General features: G+C 36.4%; 1 protein-coding gene across 3 annotated transcripts in view; it reads left to right on the forward strand.

The window, feature by feature from the left end:
- Window positions 1-20005, forward strand: part of ARAP2 (ArfGAP with RhoGAP domain, ankyrin repeat and PH domain 2) — a 199470-nt gene that overhangs the window by 36321 nt on the left and 143144 nt on the right. For all 3 annotated transcript variants that reach the window (XM_058722887.1, XM_058722888.1, XM_058722886.1), the window contains exons 7-8: window positions 6410-6479; window positions 13513-13633. In XM_058722887.1, the coding sequence (XP_058578870.1) occupies window positions 6410-6479; window positions 13513-13633 (191 nt within the window). The remainder of the gene's footprint in view (window positions 1-6409; window positions 6480-13512; window positions 13634-20005) is intronic.

Raw genomic sequence — 20005 nt, forward strand, 5'->3', positions numbered from 1 at the left:
AGCAGGGCCTAGAACAAAGCACAACAAACCGTTTGCTGTTTTTATTATGAGGATTATTATGGCAAATAAATTCTTAATTGATGCGTTAAAAATCTCTTTCCTGTGTTGTAATTCATTGTTATTTCATATCTAATTTGTGTCCTGTGACAGTAGAAACACAGTATTGGATGACACTGTATTTTATACCCTGTCTTATTTTTTTAACATTTACTAAGCAAATTAAGCTGTAAAGCAAAATTTTAGGGAAAAGCATAAGTTACATCAGGGTAAATGTTTACTCTTGTATCCTCTAATTGTGTGTAGTAGATTGATTTTACGTAATTCCAGTGGAATTAGCTGACTGATATCTACTAGTCTTTTTTAAAAATGTGAGGGAACTATATAACCGTTGCACAGAAAAGATAGTTCTTAAAAATTTAGTATTCATTGATATTTACTTTAAAATTTGAAACACCTTAAGTTCTCCCTGTTATTTCATTGAAATTTTAATTAATATGTAGGGTTTACCAACATTAAATCTGAGTTTTCATTTGCTAGAAAGGAGAATAATGTGAGAAAGGATATAAATGTAAGTTCTTATATTTAATTACCAGTTATTATAATCCAGTATTGAACTTACATGCAGAAAACAGTTAATTGAATGTTGATGTGTTTTATGAGAAAAATAGATTAAACAATATTTATATAAATTTAGTTTGGAAACATTTTGTATTGATTTGTATTTTTAATAACATGTCAAATGCATACTTTTTTACAAAGTATATTTTAAGTGTTTAACATAAAAAATGTATTTTTAAATTACATGGATATTAGTGATGAATTTTCCAAGCTTGATGATGAATTTTCCAAGCTTTCTGTAGGCTCTAATTTTTCTTTAATAACAAAATATTTTACAAAGCTTTTATTTTGTCATATTTAAAAAAAACAAAAACCCTGATCTTTAGTATTTGAAAAAAGCAAAACATGAAATTAAGGGTAAAATGTTTTAGTGGTGTTTGTCTTCTGAATATATAAATAATGCAGATTTGAGTAAGCATTTTTCAGTGAAAAATATGTTCCTGTGTTCATTAAATATTTATTAAGCACATTTTATTGCTAGAAACTGTGGCAGTTGCTGGTTTTATATTGATAAACAAATACTTTCTGCACTCAGGTATCTCAATTTCTAGCATGGGAGATGGGTGAAGCAAAGCAAATATGTAATTCCAAAATCTGCTAGGTGTCATTAAGTGAAGAAATGGATCAAGAGACCAAGGAGCTCTGTAGGATTTAGGTGGCAGTCAGGTGGCTACTTGGAGGGGATACTTTCAAGCTGATGTTTCAAGGATAAGGAGCTAACCATGTCAAGAATAGGCCGGAAGCATTCTAAGTGGAGAAAATAGCCTCTGAGAAGGCGCGAGCAAGAACCAGTGTAGAGATAGGAAGCAACATGGCTGTAGGATTGTGTCCACTGGGTAGGTACCAACAAATTTGATGGCTGCCTGCATGAATGAATGGCAGCAGAAGGAAAGGACTATTAGTAGAATTGCCCAGTGGCCCTCTCGAACTGCAGAATGGTTGTTTCTTCAGTTGCTGCACCCTGTGGCTTTTCATTCCATTCCCCTGTGGGCTGGGACTTGTCCTGTTTACTTGTCCCTCCATAGGATTATTAGAAGGATTTAATAATATTTAAAAATATTGAGGTAAAATGGCTGAACACATCTAGAAGTTACCAGGTAGTTGTGAAAATTCAATGGTTGGGAAAATACCTCAGAGACTAATAAGTCTCCTATCAGCTGAGGTTTTGGTTGAGGCCTTGCTCAGAGAGCCAAGAATAGAGTGTGTCTTTGGTCTTTAGTGCCCGAGAGATGTGGTCAGATGGTGGTATCTTTGACCCCTAAACTGTCTGCCCTGTCTCTTTCTCTTCTCATTTTTCTGTGGATACAAGTGTTATACTCCTGGATGATGCCTCAGACCCCAAACTGTGTATCAGGTTGGTGACGGAATTCTAAGAAAGCTTTGGGAGTCCAAATGGCTGCAGTTAACAATCTTAAGTAAAACATATTAAAGTAGGCTCTAAACTTTCTTCACTCTATGCTTTGGCAGGTTTTGAAACTTGGGATTTAATTTTGAGTTTTCAGAAGTTTTCCTGTCTTGTGCCAACCTTTTTTTTTTTTTTTTTTTTAAGGTACCGATTATTTGAGTTTTAGTCACTGAGGTTTGTCATCTTGCTAAAGGAACTATGCTTGATCATGTCACTCATTCATTAGACAGATTTTTTTTTTTTTTTTTTTTTTTTTTTGGTGCCATACTTGTTTCTGTGTCAGTTGCTGATCATGTAGTAAGGGATGAAACACTCTTGGACTTTGTCCTTGGAAAGCATAAGATATGGTGTGGGAGGCAGAATTTGAGCAAGTAAACAAATGTATGTACATACAGTTAGAGATTGTGCTCTTTGTTAGGAGGAAAAGGAGAGAGTGCTTTGAGAGAGGATAACTTTGTCATCTGCTTTGAATTAGCTCATCAGGGAAGGAATAATTGTGTAGGTAGTATGGGGGATCTCTGAAAGAGAAGTAGTTAGCAAAAGGAATAGAGGGGTAATGGAAGGTTCTAAGATCTCCCTACAGATGTTGATTATTTTTATTCTGAAGTGGAAGGTTATATATACTGTTGAGCTCATCTTACCACCATTCATAATGTAAGGTACGTAGAATCCACAACAAAATCTTGATTTACAGAATTATTGCTGACATTGTGTGGGAAGATCTGTATTTACCTGACTTCAAGTATGACAGAGATCAACATGACATGAGTACAAAATGATTAATTTGTTCAATGTATTATTATTGTGTGCTTAATATTTCTTATGTTTATAAGTAATATTCATTATGTTTAATGTTTAATGCTGGGAATTAATTTTTTTTAATAATAGACTTTTTTTTTTTTTTAGAGCAGCATTGGTTTACAGGAAAATTAAGCAGAAAGTACAGTTTCCAATTAGCCCCTTGTACATACCCCACTGTACACATTTTCTCATATTATTTACATCTTACATTAATGTAAGATTATTAAAATACTTACATGTTACTGCTTTTTTCAATATAATTTATTGTCAAATTGGCTAACATACAGTGTATACAGTGTGCTTTTGGTTTTGGGGGTAGATTCCCATGGTTCATCGCTTACATACAACACCCAGTGCTTATCCCAACAAGTGTCCTCCTCAATGCCCATCACCCATTTTCCCCTCTCCCCCACCCCACCCCCATCAACCCTCAGTTTGTTCTCTGTATTTAAGAGTCTCTTATGGTTTGCCTCCCTCCCTCTCTTTTTATAACTATTTTTCCTCCTTCTCTTCCCCCATGGTTTCCTGTTAAGTTTCTCAAGTTCCATATATGAGTAAAAAACATATGCTCTCTGTCCTTCTCTGACTGACTTATTTCACTTAGCATAATACCTTCTTACAGAAACATTGGGTGTTTATGTAAGAAAACACAGACCAAGAGAAGTTAAAAAGAAGCAGAAAGATGATGAAAAAAGAGCTGACTGGTTAGTTTTGCTTATGATTTCAAAGTCTTTATTTTACTTCATAAGTAATTCGAATGCTTCTATGTGGAAATGTCTGCACTGATCAACTTTGAAACTTTTCTCTCAATTTGATCAGGTTTGCTCTAATTTTATGTGAAGCAGAGTAGATCAGTGTGGGAGGCTCACTGTATTTCACTTGAGTGAAATACAAGCTTGAGCTCCCTTTCTGCAGCTCAGAAAACAGCTGGGAAGACAAGGTCTCCATACTTCTAGAAGTTCTTTTTCTATCTTTAAATCTTATAAAAACCACAGAATATTATACCAGTCCCTTATTTGAAGCATGTTAGAAAACTACAGAATGGTTGTTATTTACATGTTTGTTTACAAATGACTTTATTTAAACAGGAAGTTAGCTCTTATAGATGATCTGTGTTAAAAGCTAAAAGTATCTATATTGTGTCAAGTAGAGAAAAGTCACTTAGAGAATGGGATTATCTCACTTCAGGGAAGGGTTCTGAAAACAAAACAAAACAAAACGAAACCCAAGTGGAAATTGGTTCTTCATTTTTCTCTTAAATAGTCAGAAAAAGTTTTTTTCTTTCCAACCTAAATAGGAAACATGTGATTACATTTTTTGCTTTCTCATTTTTAGTAATCATTTTAAACTGCATTTGCCTTTCATTGGATTCTTTTTGAAAAATGTTAATATTTTAGTGAATTTTGGATGATTGTAAAGGATTTTGTATACAGGGCTTTTTTCAGCTCATTTGATGAAAATTAAGTAATTTTTATTCAGTTGACAAAGCTTCGTTATTTTAGCAAAATATTGCTAAATGCTCCAAAGCAAAAGTTAAGGTAAAATAAAATAAATGCTATAAGCTTAATGAAGGATGAAAGTTTATATTCTCTTTTTTAAAATATTAATTAACTTTTAAGTAAACTCTACCCCCGGCATGGGAATAAGAGTCACATGCTCTACCAACTGAGCCAGCCGGGTGCCCCTCTATTGTCCTTATTAAAGGGTTATTTCCGTCAGGGAAATGGGTGCAATGATAGTGTTTCTGGCTACACTTTCTTTTGCACTCAGCCTTATGAATGACGATATTAATACTGGTAACAGGATCATGGCTTTACTTATTCAAATTTTGTATTTGATCTACAATGTTACATTGGTTCTAGATGTACAACATAGTGATTCAACATCTCTGTAAGGTCATGCTGTGCTCACCACAAGTGTAGCTGCCATCTGTCACCACACAACATTATCACAGTATCATTGACTATATTCCTTCTGTTGTATCTTTTATTCCCATGACCTATTCATTCCATAACTGGAAGCCTGTATCTTTCACTCTCCTTCACCCATTTTACCCATCCTCCTACCCCTCTCCCCCCTGGCAACCATCAGTTGTCTGTTTATGTTTGATTCTGCTTGTTGTTCATTTGTTTTGTTTTTTAGATTCCACATATGAGTAAAATCATAAGGTATTTGTCTTTCTCAGTTTGACTTAGTTTACTTAGCGTAATGTTCTCTAGGTCCGTCCATGTTGTCACAAATGGCGAGATCTCCTTTTTTATGGCTGCATTATATTCTGTTGTATATATATGTATATGTATACATGTATATGTATACACATGTGCACACACCACATCTTTATCCATTCATCTATGAATGGGCACTTGGGTTGCTTCCATATCTCGGCTGTTGTAAATAATGCTGCAGTAAACATGGGGTGCATATATTTTCCCAGAATCCCGTGGGGTTTTTTTTTGTTGTTGTTGTTTTTTGGTTTTTTTTGTTTTTTTTGGTTGTTGTTGGTAAATACTCTGTAGTGGAATTATTCAATCATATGGTATCTTTAATTTTTTGAAGAAACTCCATGCTGTTTTACACAGTGGTTGTACCAATTTACATTTACACCAACAGTGCGTGAGGGTCCCTTTTTCTCCACATCTTCAACACTTGTTATTTCTTGTCATTTTGATTCTAGCCATTCTGCTGTAAGGCAGTATCTCTTTGCAGTTTTGATTTACATTTTCCTGATGATTAGTGATGTTGAACGTTTTTTCTTGTGTCTGTCGGCCATCTGAATATCTTGTTTGGACAAATGTCTATTCAGGTCCTCTTCCCATTTTTTAATTGAATTCTTTGCTTTTTTGGTGTTGAGTTGTGTAAGTTGTTTATATATTTTGAATATTCAGCCTTTACCAGATGTGTGAATTTCAGATATCTTCTCTCATTCAGTAGATTGTCTGTTTTGTTGATAGTTTCCTTCAGTGTGCAAAAGCTTTTTATTTTGATGTAGTCCCAATAGTTTATTTTTGCAATTGTTTCCCTTGCCTTAGGAGACATATCTAGAAAAATGTTCTTATAGCTGATGTTAGAGAAAATACTACCTATGTACTCTTCTAGGATTTTGATGGTTTCAGGTCTCATATTTAGGTATTTAATCCATTTTGAGCTTATATTTACGTATGGTGCTAAGAAAGTGGTCCACTTTCATCCCTTTGCATATAGCTGTCCATTTTTCCCAGCACCATTTATTGAAGAGACTGTCTTTATCCCATTGTATATTCTTGCCTTCTTTGTGGTAGGTTAATTGACCGTATAAACGTGGGTTTATTTCTGGGACCTCTATTCTGTTCCTTTGATCTATGTCTATTTTTGTGCCAGTATCGACAGTATCATTGTTTTAAATACCTATTTTAACTGATTAGGAAGTGTCATTTATGTATTATTAGCTACATACCATTACCAAAACTGTACATTGTCATAGCCTAGTGTTTTCTACACTGATTAACAACAAATAGGAATGTACTCAACACAGTTACATTACAAATGTGTTTAAAAGCCAAGTTCATGATACTTGAATGTCCAATAACAATTTCATATGTCTTACAGAAAACGCATGTTTCAGAAGAGATGGGTGAAATTTGATGGCCTTAGCATTTCTTATTACAATAATGAGAAGGTAAGTACATTTTATAGTTCTCAAAGATTGTCTTACACATATAAGATGTATTTCAGTATACTAAGCAAGCAATTCGATTTTTAAGAGCAGGAGTTGGATTATCAACGTGAAAAGAGTTTATGCAGGGTGAAACATTCTTTTCATAGTTTAACTTTTCCTTGACATATACAATTTTGATTAAAAAAATTATACATCCAGCAGTTATTTATGGAGTAACTTCTACAAACTATAGGAATTGTGAATGACCTAAGGATGGATAAGAAATGGTCTTTATCCTAGAGAACACTAAAGAATGTTTACCAGAGGATACTACAACTAGGAAATGGCAACAAAGAGAGGTTACTTTGTACTCTGGAAGGGTATAGAAGAAACAAAGAAGGCTTCTTGCATGAGATTTCTTTTGCTATGAGTCTTGACAAAAGAGGAACGTTTGTACATTGAGACTAGAGAGAACAGAACATGCCTATTTAGAGAACAATAACATGTCCAGGTGGGAAATCAATTTTCTGATTAGAAAATAGAGTATATGAAGGAGAATTGCGGGAGATGAAGCTGAGAAGGTTCTTTGGGGTTAGAGCTCATTGAATATCTTGATGTGAAAGTGGTCCCAGTTTAGTCTTTAGGCAAGTGAGTCTTAACCACATGATACTGTTTTGATCATGTCTTCATTAGGTATGAGACAGTCTGTATTTTTAGATGTGGGCTGAAATATTTGACATGTTATATCTGCACGTGTTTGCCACACGTTACTTATCTACATATTTATATTTACAAATACATATTTTTGCACACACACATATAGTTAGGTAAAACAAAAACTGAAGACGTTAACAGTTGTCAAATCTGGGTGGAGGATATATGGATGTCCATTGTAGAAATCTTTCAACTTCTCTGTGTTTGACGGTTTCCTTAATGAAAAGCTGGAACATATAAATATATCATATTTTTGGTTAATTAAAATCAGGTAGTTTTATGGTCTTAACTACGTACAGTCCCTTAACATACTCATTTAACACATAAGCACATTTTCTTATTTATAGCTTATAACTTAACATTATTTTCTCATAAGGAGATTTTCACTTCCTATTGTGATATTTATGGCTTGAATAGAAACTTAAACTCCCTTGTATATATTTATTTTTCAGTGCTACAGGGCAGAAGAGAATTTGCTTTTAGATAGAAAGTAGCATACACTTACATGCTACAGTATTAAGAACAATAGAAAGCTTAGAGAAGTATTTAATTATTTGGTTTCACTTTGCAGAGATCCAAATAAAGCATCAAATAAATTTGAACACACTTTTTAAAAAATGTTTATTTATTTATTTTGAGAGAGAGTATGTATGCACAAGCAGGGTAGGGGCAGAGAGAGGGAGAGAGAATTCCAAGCAGGTTCTGTGATGCTAATGTAGAGCCCGACGTGGGGCTCGATTGCACGAACAGATTGAACCACTCAGGTGCCCCTAAACACACCTCTTGGAGGTTTGCAGGATGGTGGGATAAATATTTTTTGAAAGCTGTTTTTTTTGCCTCAGCTATTGTTTTTAGTTTGCTTGTACATTTGAACGTTGAGACTTTCTGTGCCAGTGGTGGGTATGATGTGGTCTCTGTGGCTGAATCTGACCTCTAGTTGTTTTCAGCAGCCGTGCCATTCTCTGGTTTGATGGAAATGAGGGGAAGTCTATTCAGGAGGAGACAGGCTTCCATGCCATGAGGCTCTATTGGCAGTGGTCTCATGATCTCCATTTGGGAAAGAGAATTTCTGGTATCTGTGTCCAACTGGACTCATTTCTGTTTGTCCTTTAAAAGCTCATCTCAGGGTTCCTGTGTGGGTCCGTCGGTTAAGCGCCAGACTTTGGTCAGGCCATGATCTCACAGTTCGTTGAGTTTGAGCTGCGTGTTGGGCTCTGTGCTGACATCTTGGAGCCTGGACCCTGCTTTGGATTCTGTGTGTGTCTCTCTCTCTGCCCCTCCCCTGCTTGAGTGTGCTCTCTCTCGCTCTCTCTCAAAAAATAAACATTAAAAAAAAATTTTAAGCTCATTTCGGCTGCAGTGAGATGAGTGCCTGTCACATTTTTATATATTGATACAATGAAATAATGCAGCCTTGGTTTGAAATTGTGATAAAAAGTTCATGTTAAAAATAACATTTATAAATTCTCTAACTTAACAATATTTTAAAAATTTGAATCATTTTCTGTGGCATTTCATTCCTTTACTATCCAGATGATTGGTTTCATCTTGGCAAAAAATAAAAACATTGGAATGTTGCCTAAAAGGAGATACAGTTTCCATTGTGACCCTCTTGCAGAAGAGTGGATTGGGTTGGAGGACTGGGAAGAGGGCGTTTTAAGGCCAGTGTCCAGAAGGCGCAGGTGTGGCAATTGCTGCTGTCTCAGATGAGTGTGTAGTTTTACTGGGCACGTGCACCCAGTAGTTAGGCTTTTCAGTGTTTTAAAGGTGCAACCGAGGAGTGTGTGGTTGGGCACACCTGTGCATTTTCCCTGGTTTTCTTTCCCTTTTGTCGATGCTGCTCAGTCACATCTCTGCAAGAACGTTTTCATTGTATTGCTGAAAATGGCATTATCCCAACAGCCCTGATATCTTGTCACCTGCCAAGAAATCTAACTCACCCCTATTCTCACTCAGCTGTGGGCAGAATTGCCCTGTGGTCGTTTCATTGTCTGGAAGTGGTAGGAGATAAGTGACAGACTTGACCTTGATATCTGTCTGTTATGGGCTCAAGGGATGCTTTACAATTTCTGTCCTTAAGGAAAATTTTGCACTCTGAAAAACACAATCATTCTGAGCCTGTTGTCTTTTTTCTCCTCTACATTGTCTTTATCGTGTGTTGTTAGAAGTGAATGTAAAATCAACTTATGTAGTATTAAAAATTATGAGATTTCTTGGGATCTCAGATGATAAATGAGCCATTAGAGAAACTATAACTTCCTGAGGTTAAAGAGACATGATAATTAGCTTGTTAAGTACATTTTTATCACTCTGGGGGAATTGTATTTTTCTGTTCCTCTTACAGAGTACTTACCTGTTAAATATGCTACTATTATGGGCATGTGGGCGGGTTACTTTTTTGAAGGAACTGTTTTTTAATCTCGTTAAGCAGATCTAGAGGAAGGAAAATTTCCTTGTTAATGATAACATTTTAACTCAACAAATGCGTAATCATCTCACTGGAGATATGTTTTTATAAGCTCCTGTAATTTTTAAGCAAAGCAAGATTTGAGGATGGATCACCTTAGAGCTGAAGTGTAAATGTTTTTGGACTTTGTATTCTCAGTCTGCTCTCTGCCACTATAGATGTGTAGCCAGAGAGGTCCTCGAGCTGTCCCCAAAGGTACTATGCTCTTTCCCACATCTGAGGTTCCTGACACTGGGGAGACACTTTCCCACTTTTCTTATTCCTGTAGCACCACGTGGTCTAGTCTTGCCTAGTATTGCCATCATAACCCACCTGCATTTATTGGGGTTCCTTTAAGCCCGTCAGTCACGTATTTCTTTGCGTGACTTTGTTCAGTGGTGTCTGGGTACACACTGTGGGGAACGTGAGCATATCTTTCTTCCTGTATTTTCACCTGCATGTTTTTGCGCTTTCATCTGAACGTTCTGAACTGTTGCCATCCATCAGAATCCTGTGTAAACTTCAAGATCCATTTTTTATCCCCCTCAATGAAGCCTTTTAAAATTTATTCCAACTATGACATTTGCACAATAACATGCAAGGAAGATTAGAAGTAAAAGAAGCTGAAAGTAGGGAGGCAAATCAGGGGAGTATGCAGTAAATCAGACATTAATTTATCTGGGTGTAGGCTGTGTAGGCCAGTGGAAGTGTTAAAAATGAATTTAGAAAAATATGAAAAATGAGCTGTCAGAGTTTGATATGATTGTGATTGGTCATAGAATTCATTCATTGAGAAAATACTTCAACAGTGCTGATTATGTGAAAGGTATGAGGAAAATAGACATATGACCCACAGTGTCTTTGGGGAGACTATTAATCAAATGATCACACAGTAAATATAAAAATCACCATTTGAATTGTAGTTAGTAATTGCTATTAAGGACAAACGCAGGTTGCTCTTAGCCTAAATTAAGGTTATCTGACCAGGTGAAAAGAGACTGGTCAGAAAACATTTCTTCTGGAGCATCTATTTATGCTGAAATGTGAAGGATGTAGAGGGAGTAACTATGTGAAGCTGGATTTGGACAACATTCCTTGAAGAACAGAGTAAGAAAAGGCACTGTATTGGGCAGAAACATGGTGTGTTAGAACCGCAGAGAAGGCTCATGTGACTGGAGAGAGTCCGAGAGTAGAAGGGAGGAAGTTGGTATGTCGCTATAGAGAGAGTCCTGAATTATGCGGGTGCAAAGGATTGACACGAATCAAAGACTATTTAAGACTGACTAGAAGAGCGAGATTTAATGAACAGGTTACAGAGGGGAAGGGTATGTTTTCAGGAGATGATTTAAAGTGGGAGGTGCTTATGGGATAGTTATATATACAATGGACGACTTGAAATATAGGGCTTGAGTTGACCGAACAGATTTGAGAATTTTCCTCAGAAAGTTGGTAGCTGAAAGTTGGTAAGAAGGGATGTTTTTAGAAAATATAAAAAATAAAAACAAAAAAATATACACAAAAAAACCCCAAACAAAAAAAAAGGAAAACCAGGAGAAGAAAAGCTGCCTTGTTACTTCTTGACATCCTTCTTTTTCTCTGAGGTTGCCCGCTCAACATCTTCAATTACAGTTCAGATATCTTACCAGTTTTGGCTGTGTGAGGGGATGTGGGAAAGCTTTTGTGGCATTGGCATTTTAAATGGTGTTGAATGCATAGAGTTTTGATGTGTACATATAGTAGTCAGGGATGGCAGATTGGAGCAGAGGCATTGGAAGAGAAGAAGCCAACAAAGGAGTAAGAGGGAAATAGGATAGTATAGTGTATCTTGTCAACTGGCAGAGGATAACCTCGCAGTAGAACACCATGTTGCTGACGGTGACTGTTCCTTACCTCTCTGGTATGCATGGCAGAAGTTTGCCACTGAGAGGAATATGACCTTGGCACTTGTTCTCTGCATGGAATGGTTTAAATTAAAAAAAAAAAAAAAAGTTCAATTTTATGAGAGAGAGAGAGAGACAGAGCGCAAGCAGGGGAGGGGCAGCAGAGAGAGACACACACAGAATCCTAAGCAGACTCCAGGCTCTGAGCTGTCAGTACAAGAGCCTCACGTGTTGCTTGAACTCACGAACTGGAGCTGGATCATGACCTGAGCCAAAGTTGGATGCTTAACCAACTGAGCCACCAAGGTGCCCCTTTAAAAAAATTTTTTAATGTTTATTTATTTTTGAGAGAGAAAGAGAGACAGAGCATGAGCAGGAGAGGGGCAGAGAGAGAGGGAGACACAGAATCTGAAGTAGGTTCCAGGCTCTGAGCTGTCAGTGTAAGAGTCTGACACGGAGCTGGAACTCACGAGCCACAAGATCATGACCCGAGGCGGAATCTGCATGGAATGGTTTAATTTTTTTTTTTTTTTTTCCTAACAAGTTGCTTCAGATACTTTGGGGTCTGCTCAAAAATGAAGGTTCCATGAATACTGGTGTAAATAGTAGAAGAAGCCCCATAAAGATGTGTTCAAATTCTTCTGATATTTAAGATCTTTCGAAATGTGTCCTTTGATGTAAGTTTCCAGATTCACCTCTTTTGACTCTACACTGTGGATCCTCTTATTTCTCTCCTTACACCTCTATTATTAATGCTGTCTAACTGGTTATCTGGTAAACTTAAGGTTTCTTCAAGTCAGGCTCTAATATCATTATGTCTGTGAAAACACATCTGATCTCTTTTAAGCAGAACTGAGAGTTCCCATCTTTGTGCATGTATATTCCATGGTTTGTGCTCAGTTTTAAACTTTTCTTTCATTACATTAGCTGGGTTTTCATTTTGAGACTCCTTGAATGTATGAATACTATTGGGAATTTTCTTCTTTTTTAAATTTTTTTAACATTTATTTATTTTTGAGACACAGAGAGAGAGAGAGTGTGCGCACACATGAGCGCGAGCAGGGGAGGGGCAGAGAGAGAGGGAGACACAGAATCCAGAGCAGGCTCCAGACTTCAGGCACCGACTGTCAGCACAGAGCCCAGTGCAGGGCTCGACCTCACGAACCATGAGATCATGACCTGAGCCAAAGTCAGCTGCTTGACTGACTGAGATGCCCAGCTGCCCCTGGAATTTTCTTTCCAACACGAGGCCCAGTAAATATTACACACTTAATAGCTAAATAGCTGAAATGGTGGGGTGGTCATTGTGATGAATGGTGTTGGTGGATCCAGAAAAATGAAGACAGAGAAAGCTACCAAGAGTCTTCAGGATGATCTTCTTGAGCAAAATGATAAAATGTAAATGCCAGTTGCATACAGCCCCAGTTGTAATACGTATGTGCCAATTGCAAACAGTCCTATCCATCTTTTTAATTCTTTCGTCTTTTTTATTGTGGAATTACAGGTAAAGTGATGCAGTTGTGATATTAAGATAATGATTAGAATCATTGAGTAATATATTTAATATAATCCAGCAATCTGGGGTTTGAGATACATTTTGTTCACAATGTGTAATAGCAGTAGTTTTGAAATAGTTTAGTTACAGTACCCATTATGGCCAGCAGATGCCTGCAAACACCATAAAATCATTTTGATCAGATTGTTTTAAAAACATAGTGTTGGTTTTTGGAACTGTATATTGCTGGTCTAGTACAATTGTGTTTGATTCTTTGCCTTTTATTTTTAATTCCAGATGAGAAAATTGAAAAGATATCTTACTTGAAAGGGCCACTTAATATTTTCCTTTCTGAGGTGTTAGGTGTGAATGAGGATATATATACTATTTGTATGTCATCTAAAAAATTTAGATTAAAATTATGAAAGAAGCAGCTGTAAATATGCTACCATTCTATTTCTGATAAGGTCATGAGAATTGCATTTTAATTTGTCTTATTTTTTTCTCTAACGAACACAGGAGAAGTATTCAAAAGGAATAATTCCTCTTTCTGCTATATCTACGGTACGAGTTCAAGGAGACAACAAATTTGAAGTTGTTACAACACAAAGAACTTTTGTTTTCAGAGTAGAAAAAGAAGGTAAGATTAGTTTTTTATCTTTGTAAAAACACTCAGACATTAATTTCTGACCAATCAGAAGATTGATAAACCAATTAAGCTGCAAATGTCAAGAAATCTTTAAATATGTTACTTTTAAATAATTTACATTTTATGTTCTTTTGAATGCCCTAATAAACAAGTTGATAAGTCATTTGTTTTTCACTATTCTTGCATGCAGCAAATACTTAGGATCTACTAAGTGACAAGAATTCTTCTAAATTCTGGATATATGGCAGTGGAAAAAAAAAGTAGGCAAAAATCTCTGCTCCTGGAGTCCATGTTTTAACTGTTGTTTTGATAATGCAGAGTAGTTATTTGATATGCAAAAACATTTTTCTAACTATTAAAAGTTGGTTTTATGGAAGTTTCCTTAGGCAGGTTTAACTGAACACATGTCATACTAACACAGATTTTGGAACATCTTTTATATTTTTTAAAATTCTTTTTACCTTCATCATCTGCTATAGGTCAGTTGATGGTGAAAATTAGATGGCATGTAGTTGGGTTGTGGATGGAGTCATTTTAAATCCTTAGATCTTGGGGCGCCTGGGTGGCGCAGTCGGTTAAGCGTCCGACTTCAGCCAGGTCATGATCTCGCGGTCCGTGAGTTCGAGCCCCGCGTCAGGCTCTGGGCTGATGGCTCGGAGCCTGGAGCCTGTTTCCGATTCTGTGTCTCCCTCTCTCTCTGCCCCTCCCCCGTTCATGCTCTGTCTCTCTCTGTCCCAAAAATAAATAAAAAAATGTTGAAAAAAAAAATTTTTAATAAAAAAAAAAAATAATAAAAAAAAATAAAAAAATCCTTAGATCTTTTCTGACTTTTGGAGGTGGGAAGGAGGGAGAGCCGGGAGAGCTAAGAGTTCTCTGTTGTATACTTTGACTATCAAGATATCATTACTATATATTGTAACATACTCACTGCTTTTAAATAATATAGGTAAAGCCATATTCATTAATTAAAGAATTATAATTTTAATTTATTGTAAAGGTTTTATTTTAGTATAGATTATAGCTCAGCTTGATTTTGAAAGTACTTCTTGGTACTTAATTGAATAATGATGATATGGAGAACTTACTAAATACTTGTGCTTCATTTTTCACAATGATCTTGTGAGAGATGTAGGTGTTACAATTGCTCAATTTTACACATCACAATTTACATCTTTATAAACTATAACAATATTAGCTATATTGGGGGCAGTATTTGTCTTTTTTATAGTGCTAGATTCCTAGAACATATACCAGTGCATGGCAAATGAATGAGTGAATCATTCATTCAATGAATGAATGAAAACATTCAATGAATCTTATATATTCCTAGAAAGCTTTCATTATTGGGATAATCAGTAACTCATAAATTCCAGCTGCTGTTCACACTGAAGCAGCTTTTTTTCACTGTGAATCACTAGCCATTTGTGAGATCAACTCAGTGGTTTCTGATGGTATTTTAAAAAATCCCCCCCAAAACAGAAAAACGAACATGGAATAGAATAAGAACTATCAAAGTGCCTCGCTTGTCGTTAGCATTGTATTGTGAGAGCTACCTAGGTATCTACTGTACATACATAATGGAAAGAGTGTTTCTTACTTGACTTGCTATTTAAAAAGGCATTGAGAGCTATAGTCTAGGGAAGGGGTTGGCAAAACATGGCTTATAACCTAAATCTGACCTCTGCTTGTTTTTGTAAATAAAACCTTTTAGATCAGAGCCACTGTCGTTCATTTACATATTGTCTGTGGCTGCCCTTGTGCCTCAGACAGCACTGAGTAGTTGCAGTGTATGGCCAGGAAAGCCTAAGAAACTCTCTTCTCGACTGGATATCCTGAGGATCTTTCCTTATGCTTTGGTTTCCTCTGCCCAGAAGGTGACTGTCTGTTTCTTTCAGGTGCTTATCACTTTCCCCTTGGCTTCTCAAAACGAATTTCACATATGCCACATAACTTGCGTGTTAAGACAGACCATACTAAATAAAGCTTCCAACCTGTGTGGAAATCTGTTTAGCCATATTTACTTACTGTAGTTAAAAGTTAAACAGACGCATTTAAGTAGAATATATCAACCCACACGTTTCAAAGTTACATGTTTACAATCAACCAATGTCCTTCTGTGATATGTAGTTTATGTGTAGTTCATATATCACATAATTGATACATAAATAGTATAATTGCAGTCAAACTTTGGTATAAATTATTATTTGTTAAATAAGTCTTAGGTCTCTAAGTTTTAAAAGCATGAAAATACTGCTTCAGTAAAAACTGAGACTATCCAAATGGAATTACTGAGTAAGTTATTTTCATTGAAAGTCATTTTTACGTAGTAACTAACATTTTTAAAGCTAGATATACGTAGATGTGTGTGTGTGTATGCATATATGTGTAAATGGTGTATGTGTGTCTATGTATTTAGTATGGAACCTTCAACAAGATGCTAAGTATGTTTTCTTGGTTTTTTTCTCCTTTCCTGAATACAAATGGTTGATTATTTTTTACTTTCTGGGAATTGAGAAATCAACCTTAGTGGCTTATGAAATATTTGACTTAATGAACTTTAAGCCAGATGAAACTTTACTTCAGTCTAATGAAGAAGCAAGATGAAAGTTGAGAACACAAAGGGAAAATGGTTCGACATCATAGCAGAAATGAATTCTCCATTTTTGATGAGAAGGTTCTGAAAATCCTATGTACAACAGCTACCCTGTCTCCCCTGTAACCAGTGTCCCTATTTCTAAACTGCTGCATTGCCCACTGGCATTTCTTACATAGGTTACAGTTTGGCAATTTTTTCCCGCAAAGTTTCAAAGGCTTCAATTCCCCCGTGTTTCTTAGTGCGGTATTGTCATGCTCTTAGTTGAAAGTGAATTATATTGAGGTAATAGCATTTTGTAAATACTCTTCCTGAAATAAAAAATTTAGTCGGATTCCTTTGGAATTGGCCAGAGGGTCATAACCGCTGATGATCTTTCCAGTCTGTATTCCCTGGCACCTGTGGCCACACATACAGATGCGGTACTTCAAAAAGAAGGTGATGTTTTGAGTCGGCAGTTTGCATCCTTAGAAAAGGGCTTAAGAATTCTGAGTGGTCGTCATTTGTGTTCCTGGGCCATTTTCAGTACTGGCGATCAGCCGTAGGCTCATGTTCCTGTCCACCTAAGCTAATTATAAACCCCTGGGAGGCAGGCAGCTGTTTTTCCTTTCGACTCTGTTTCCAGACAGCATTTTACAGCCCTCCAGTGGCAGCAATGATACTGAAAGCTTATTTATTTATTTATTATTTGTTTTTTAAATTTTTATTTATTTTTGTAACGAACATTTGGGTTAGAAACATATGTTTCTCTCAGTTATTTTGGACAAGTAGACTTATCTGCCTTGAAATAGTCAATGTTTTTAGAAGTGAGTCATGGAGCATTAACTGGCTGGAGTGAGAGCCAGGGGAATTATAAGTTCTTCACTGTCAGGGCAGCTGGAATGGCTCAGTTGGTTAAGTGTCCTACTCTTGATTTTGACTCAAGTCGTAGTCTGACGCTTCATGGGATCTAGCCCCACATCGGGCTCTGCTCTGACACTATGAAGCCTGTTTGGGATTCTCTATCTCTGCCTCTCTGTCCCTCCCCTGCTCTCTCTTTCTCTTTCAAAATAAAAAAATAAACTTTAAAAAAAAGTTCTCCATTGTATACGTTGGTGGATTATCATACTAGGTCGCAAACTGTGGAGTCTTTCTTGAATCTTTTCCTTTCATATCTCGCATCCAGTCCATCAGCACATCTGATCATTTCGACTTTGGAAATATGCCTGCATTCTTAATTCTCAAAACCTCTGTCATTACGACTCTAATGCAAGCCACTGCCTCTATCTGGGTTTTGTAATAACCTCCTTTGATCGACTGCAGGCCTATTTTTCTACACAGCTGTCAGGGATCATTCATCAAAGAAGTCAGATCACGTCCATCCACTTCAGATGCTGTGTTGTCTCTCCATCTCACTGAGAGTAAAGTACTTCTGTCCAAGAGCCCCTACGTGCTTTGGTTCTGGTCTGTTTGTCCTTATCTCCTTCTGTGCTCTCCCTCACTCACTGCATTTCAACAATTCTTCTGTTGCTCCAGGGCATTGGCACTGACTGCTGCTTTCTTTAACCTGGAATGCTCTTCCACCAGCCATCCTCCTGACTTGCTCCATCACCTCCTCTTTCTTTAGGCTTTGGCCTAACCATTGCCTTCTTTCTGAGGCTTTTCTAGTACCCAGCTTAAGAAGTTGATATTTCTTATGTGCTCCATCCCTTGCTTTTTCTTTGTCCCCTTGCACTTGTCAATGTATAATAGATTACATATCTGTGTTTTATTGCCTTCCTCCTTTGACCAGAGGGCAAACTCCAGGAGAGTAAGGCTGTGGTCTGTTTTGTTCATGCTTGCATTCCTGGTATTCAGAATAGGTCTTGGAACCTTGTAGGCACTCAGGAAATATTTGTGTGAATGAATGGTTATTGATTTTATGAACAGCCATGGTGTATGCAGGTACTTTCTTCCCTAAAATTGATCATGGGTTACATTGAGGACTTTTTGGTTCAGTTATATTAGCATATCAAAAGTAAAGGTCCATCTGAAGCATTAGCTTCTGTCACTAATCTTATACACAGCCCTCATGTTACCCAAGTATAATTATCCCTAGTATAATCAATCCTTTATGCTGCTAATGAATATGCCTACTCCTAAATGCAGTGGTCAGAGAATATTGTCTCTCCTGTTGGTTTTTGTTGTTGTTGTTTCTTAACTTTTTTTTTTTTTTTTTTTTTTTTAATGTTTACTTATTTGAGAGAGTGAACATGAACAAGTGGAGGAGGGGCAGAGAGAGGTGGGGAGACAGAATCCTGAACAGGCTTAGTGCTGTCAGTGTAGAGCCCAATGTGGGGCATGATCCCATGAACCCATGAGATCATGACCTGAGCCAAAATCAAGAGTAGGACACTTAACCGACTGAGCTACCCAGGTGCCCCTTTACTTTTTGTTTCTTACAGTAGTTGGCATTCATTCCTGAAAACCTCAAAAACTAGTTTGAGGGGATCATTATCTTTTATTTACATTCTAGAATAATTATAAGAAAGTGGTGATTTTGTTTGTTTTCCCTTTTTCCAACCTGGAGTGCTCTACTTTGAGCAAAGCCATGTTTAGGTCAGAGCATATTCTCTAAGGAATAGTGCTTATTAGCACAGTGCTAAGATCAAGTTAGACATTCAGTAAATATTTGTTATTAGAAAGAATAAAAGAACCTTGGTGTGAAGAGTAGGCAGAAGCTAGCATAGTATCTTGCTTTGCCCAAGACATTTAGCCCAAGGGAAAATCAATATTTGACTTGCAATATTATGACTTGCCAAAGCATATTCCCCATGTCTAAGGATACACACATTACACAGCCAAATACCAATGATGCTTGTAATCTGTTTTATTATGTTAGAATTATCTGTATCACTGTTTATCTCCATTGGCATGGGTAATTAAGAATAAACTGAATGTTACTATTAATTCTTGTATTTATTCATGACTGTTAACTTCCTATTAGTAAATGAGGCCCTCCGGAGCTAGGTAATAGTTCTAGGCTATAAGAGAACCATTTGTTGAGATGTAACCATAATATGTTTAAGTCTAACAGCCACAAATGCCAGTTTCAAATTATTTTCCTGAGAAACTGAGATACATAATAGCAATAGAAACCATAAACAGTTTGGCCTAGTTCATAAAGTTATGACCTACAAAATGAAATAAGTTAGAGAAAGACAAATACCATATGATTTCACTTATGTGGAATTTAAGAATCTTAAATTTAAATTTTAAGAATTTAAAACAAAATGAAGAAAAAAAAGAAAAACAGGCTCTTACATATGGAGAACTAACTGGAGGTTTCCTAGAGGCAAGGTGCAGTCGGAATGCATGAGATAAAGGGGGTTAAGAGTACACTCATCTTGATGAGCACTGAGTAATGGATAGAATGGTTGAATCCTGTTGTACACCTGAAACTAATAGGCCATTGTATGTTTATATTTCAATAAAAAATTAAAAGAAAATAAAAACCTAAGGTAGGTTTCTTTTCAATAAAAAAAATCTACATTTCAAACTAAATGATTTATGCAGATTAATACAAATAAAAAACATTCTGTGCTGTTTACTTGGCAAGAATATTTTGTGTGAAACTAATCACAAGTAATAACCAATGGAAGGTTTGTTGTGTTACTGAAAATGTAAAAAATTATCATAGTGCAGTCTGGGTCTGTTCATGTAGGTCTAAAATGTAGACTAGGGGTGTCAGGGTGACTCAGTCATTTGAGCATCTGACTCTTGATTTTTAGCTCAGGTCATGATCTCATGGT

The sequence above is a fragment of the Neofelis nebulosa genome, chromosome 3 (assembly GCF_028018385.1).
Source record: "Neofelis nebulosa isolate mNeoNeb1 chromosome 3, mNeoNeb1.pri, whole genome shotgun sequence".
Taxonomy (NCBI): Eukaryota; Metazoa; Chordata; class Mammalia; order Carnivora; family Felidae; genus Neofelis; species Neofelis nebulosa.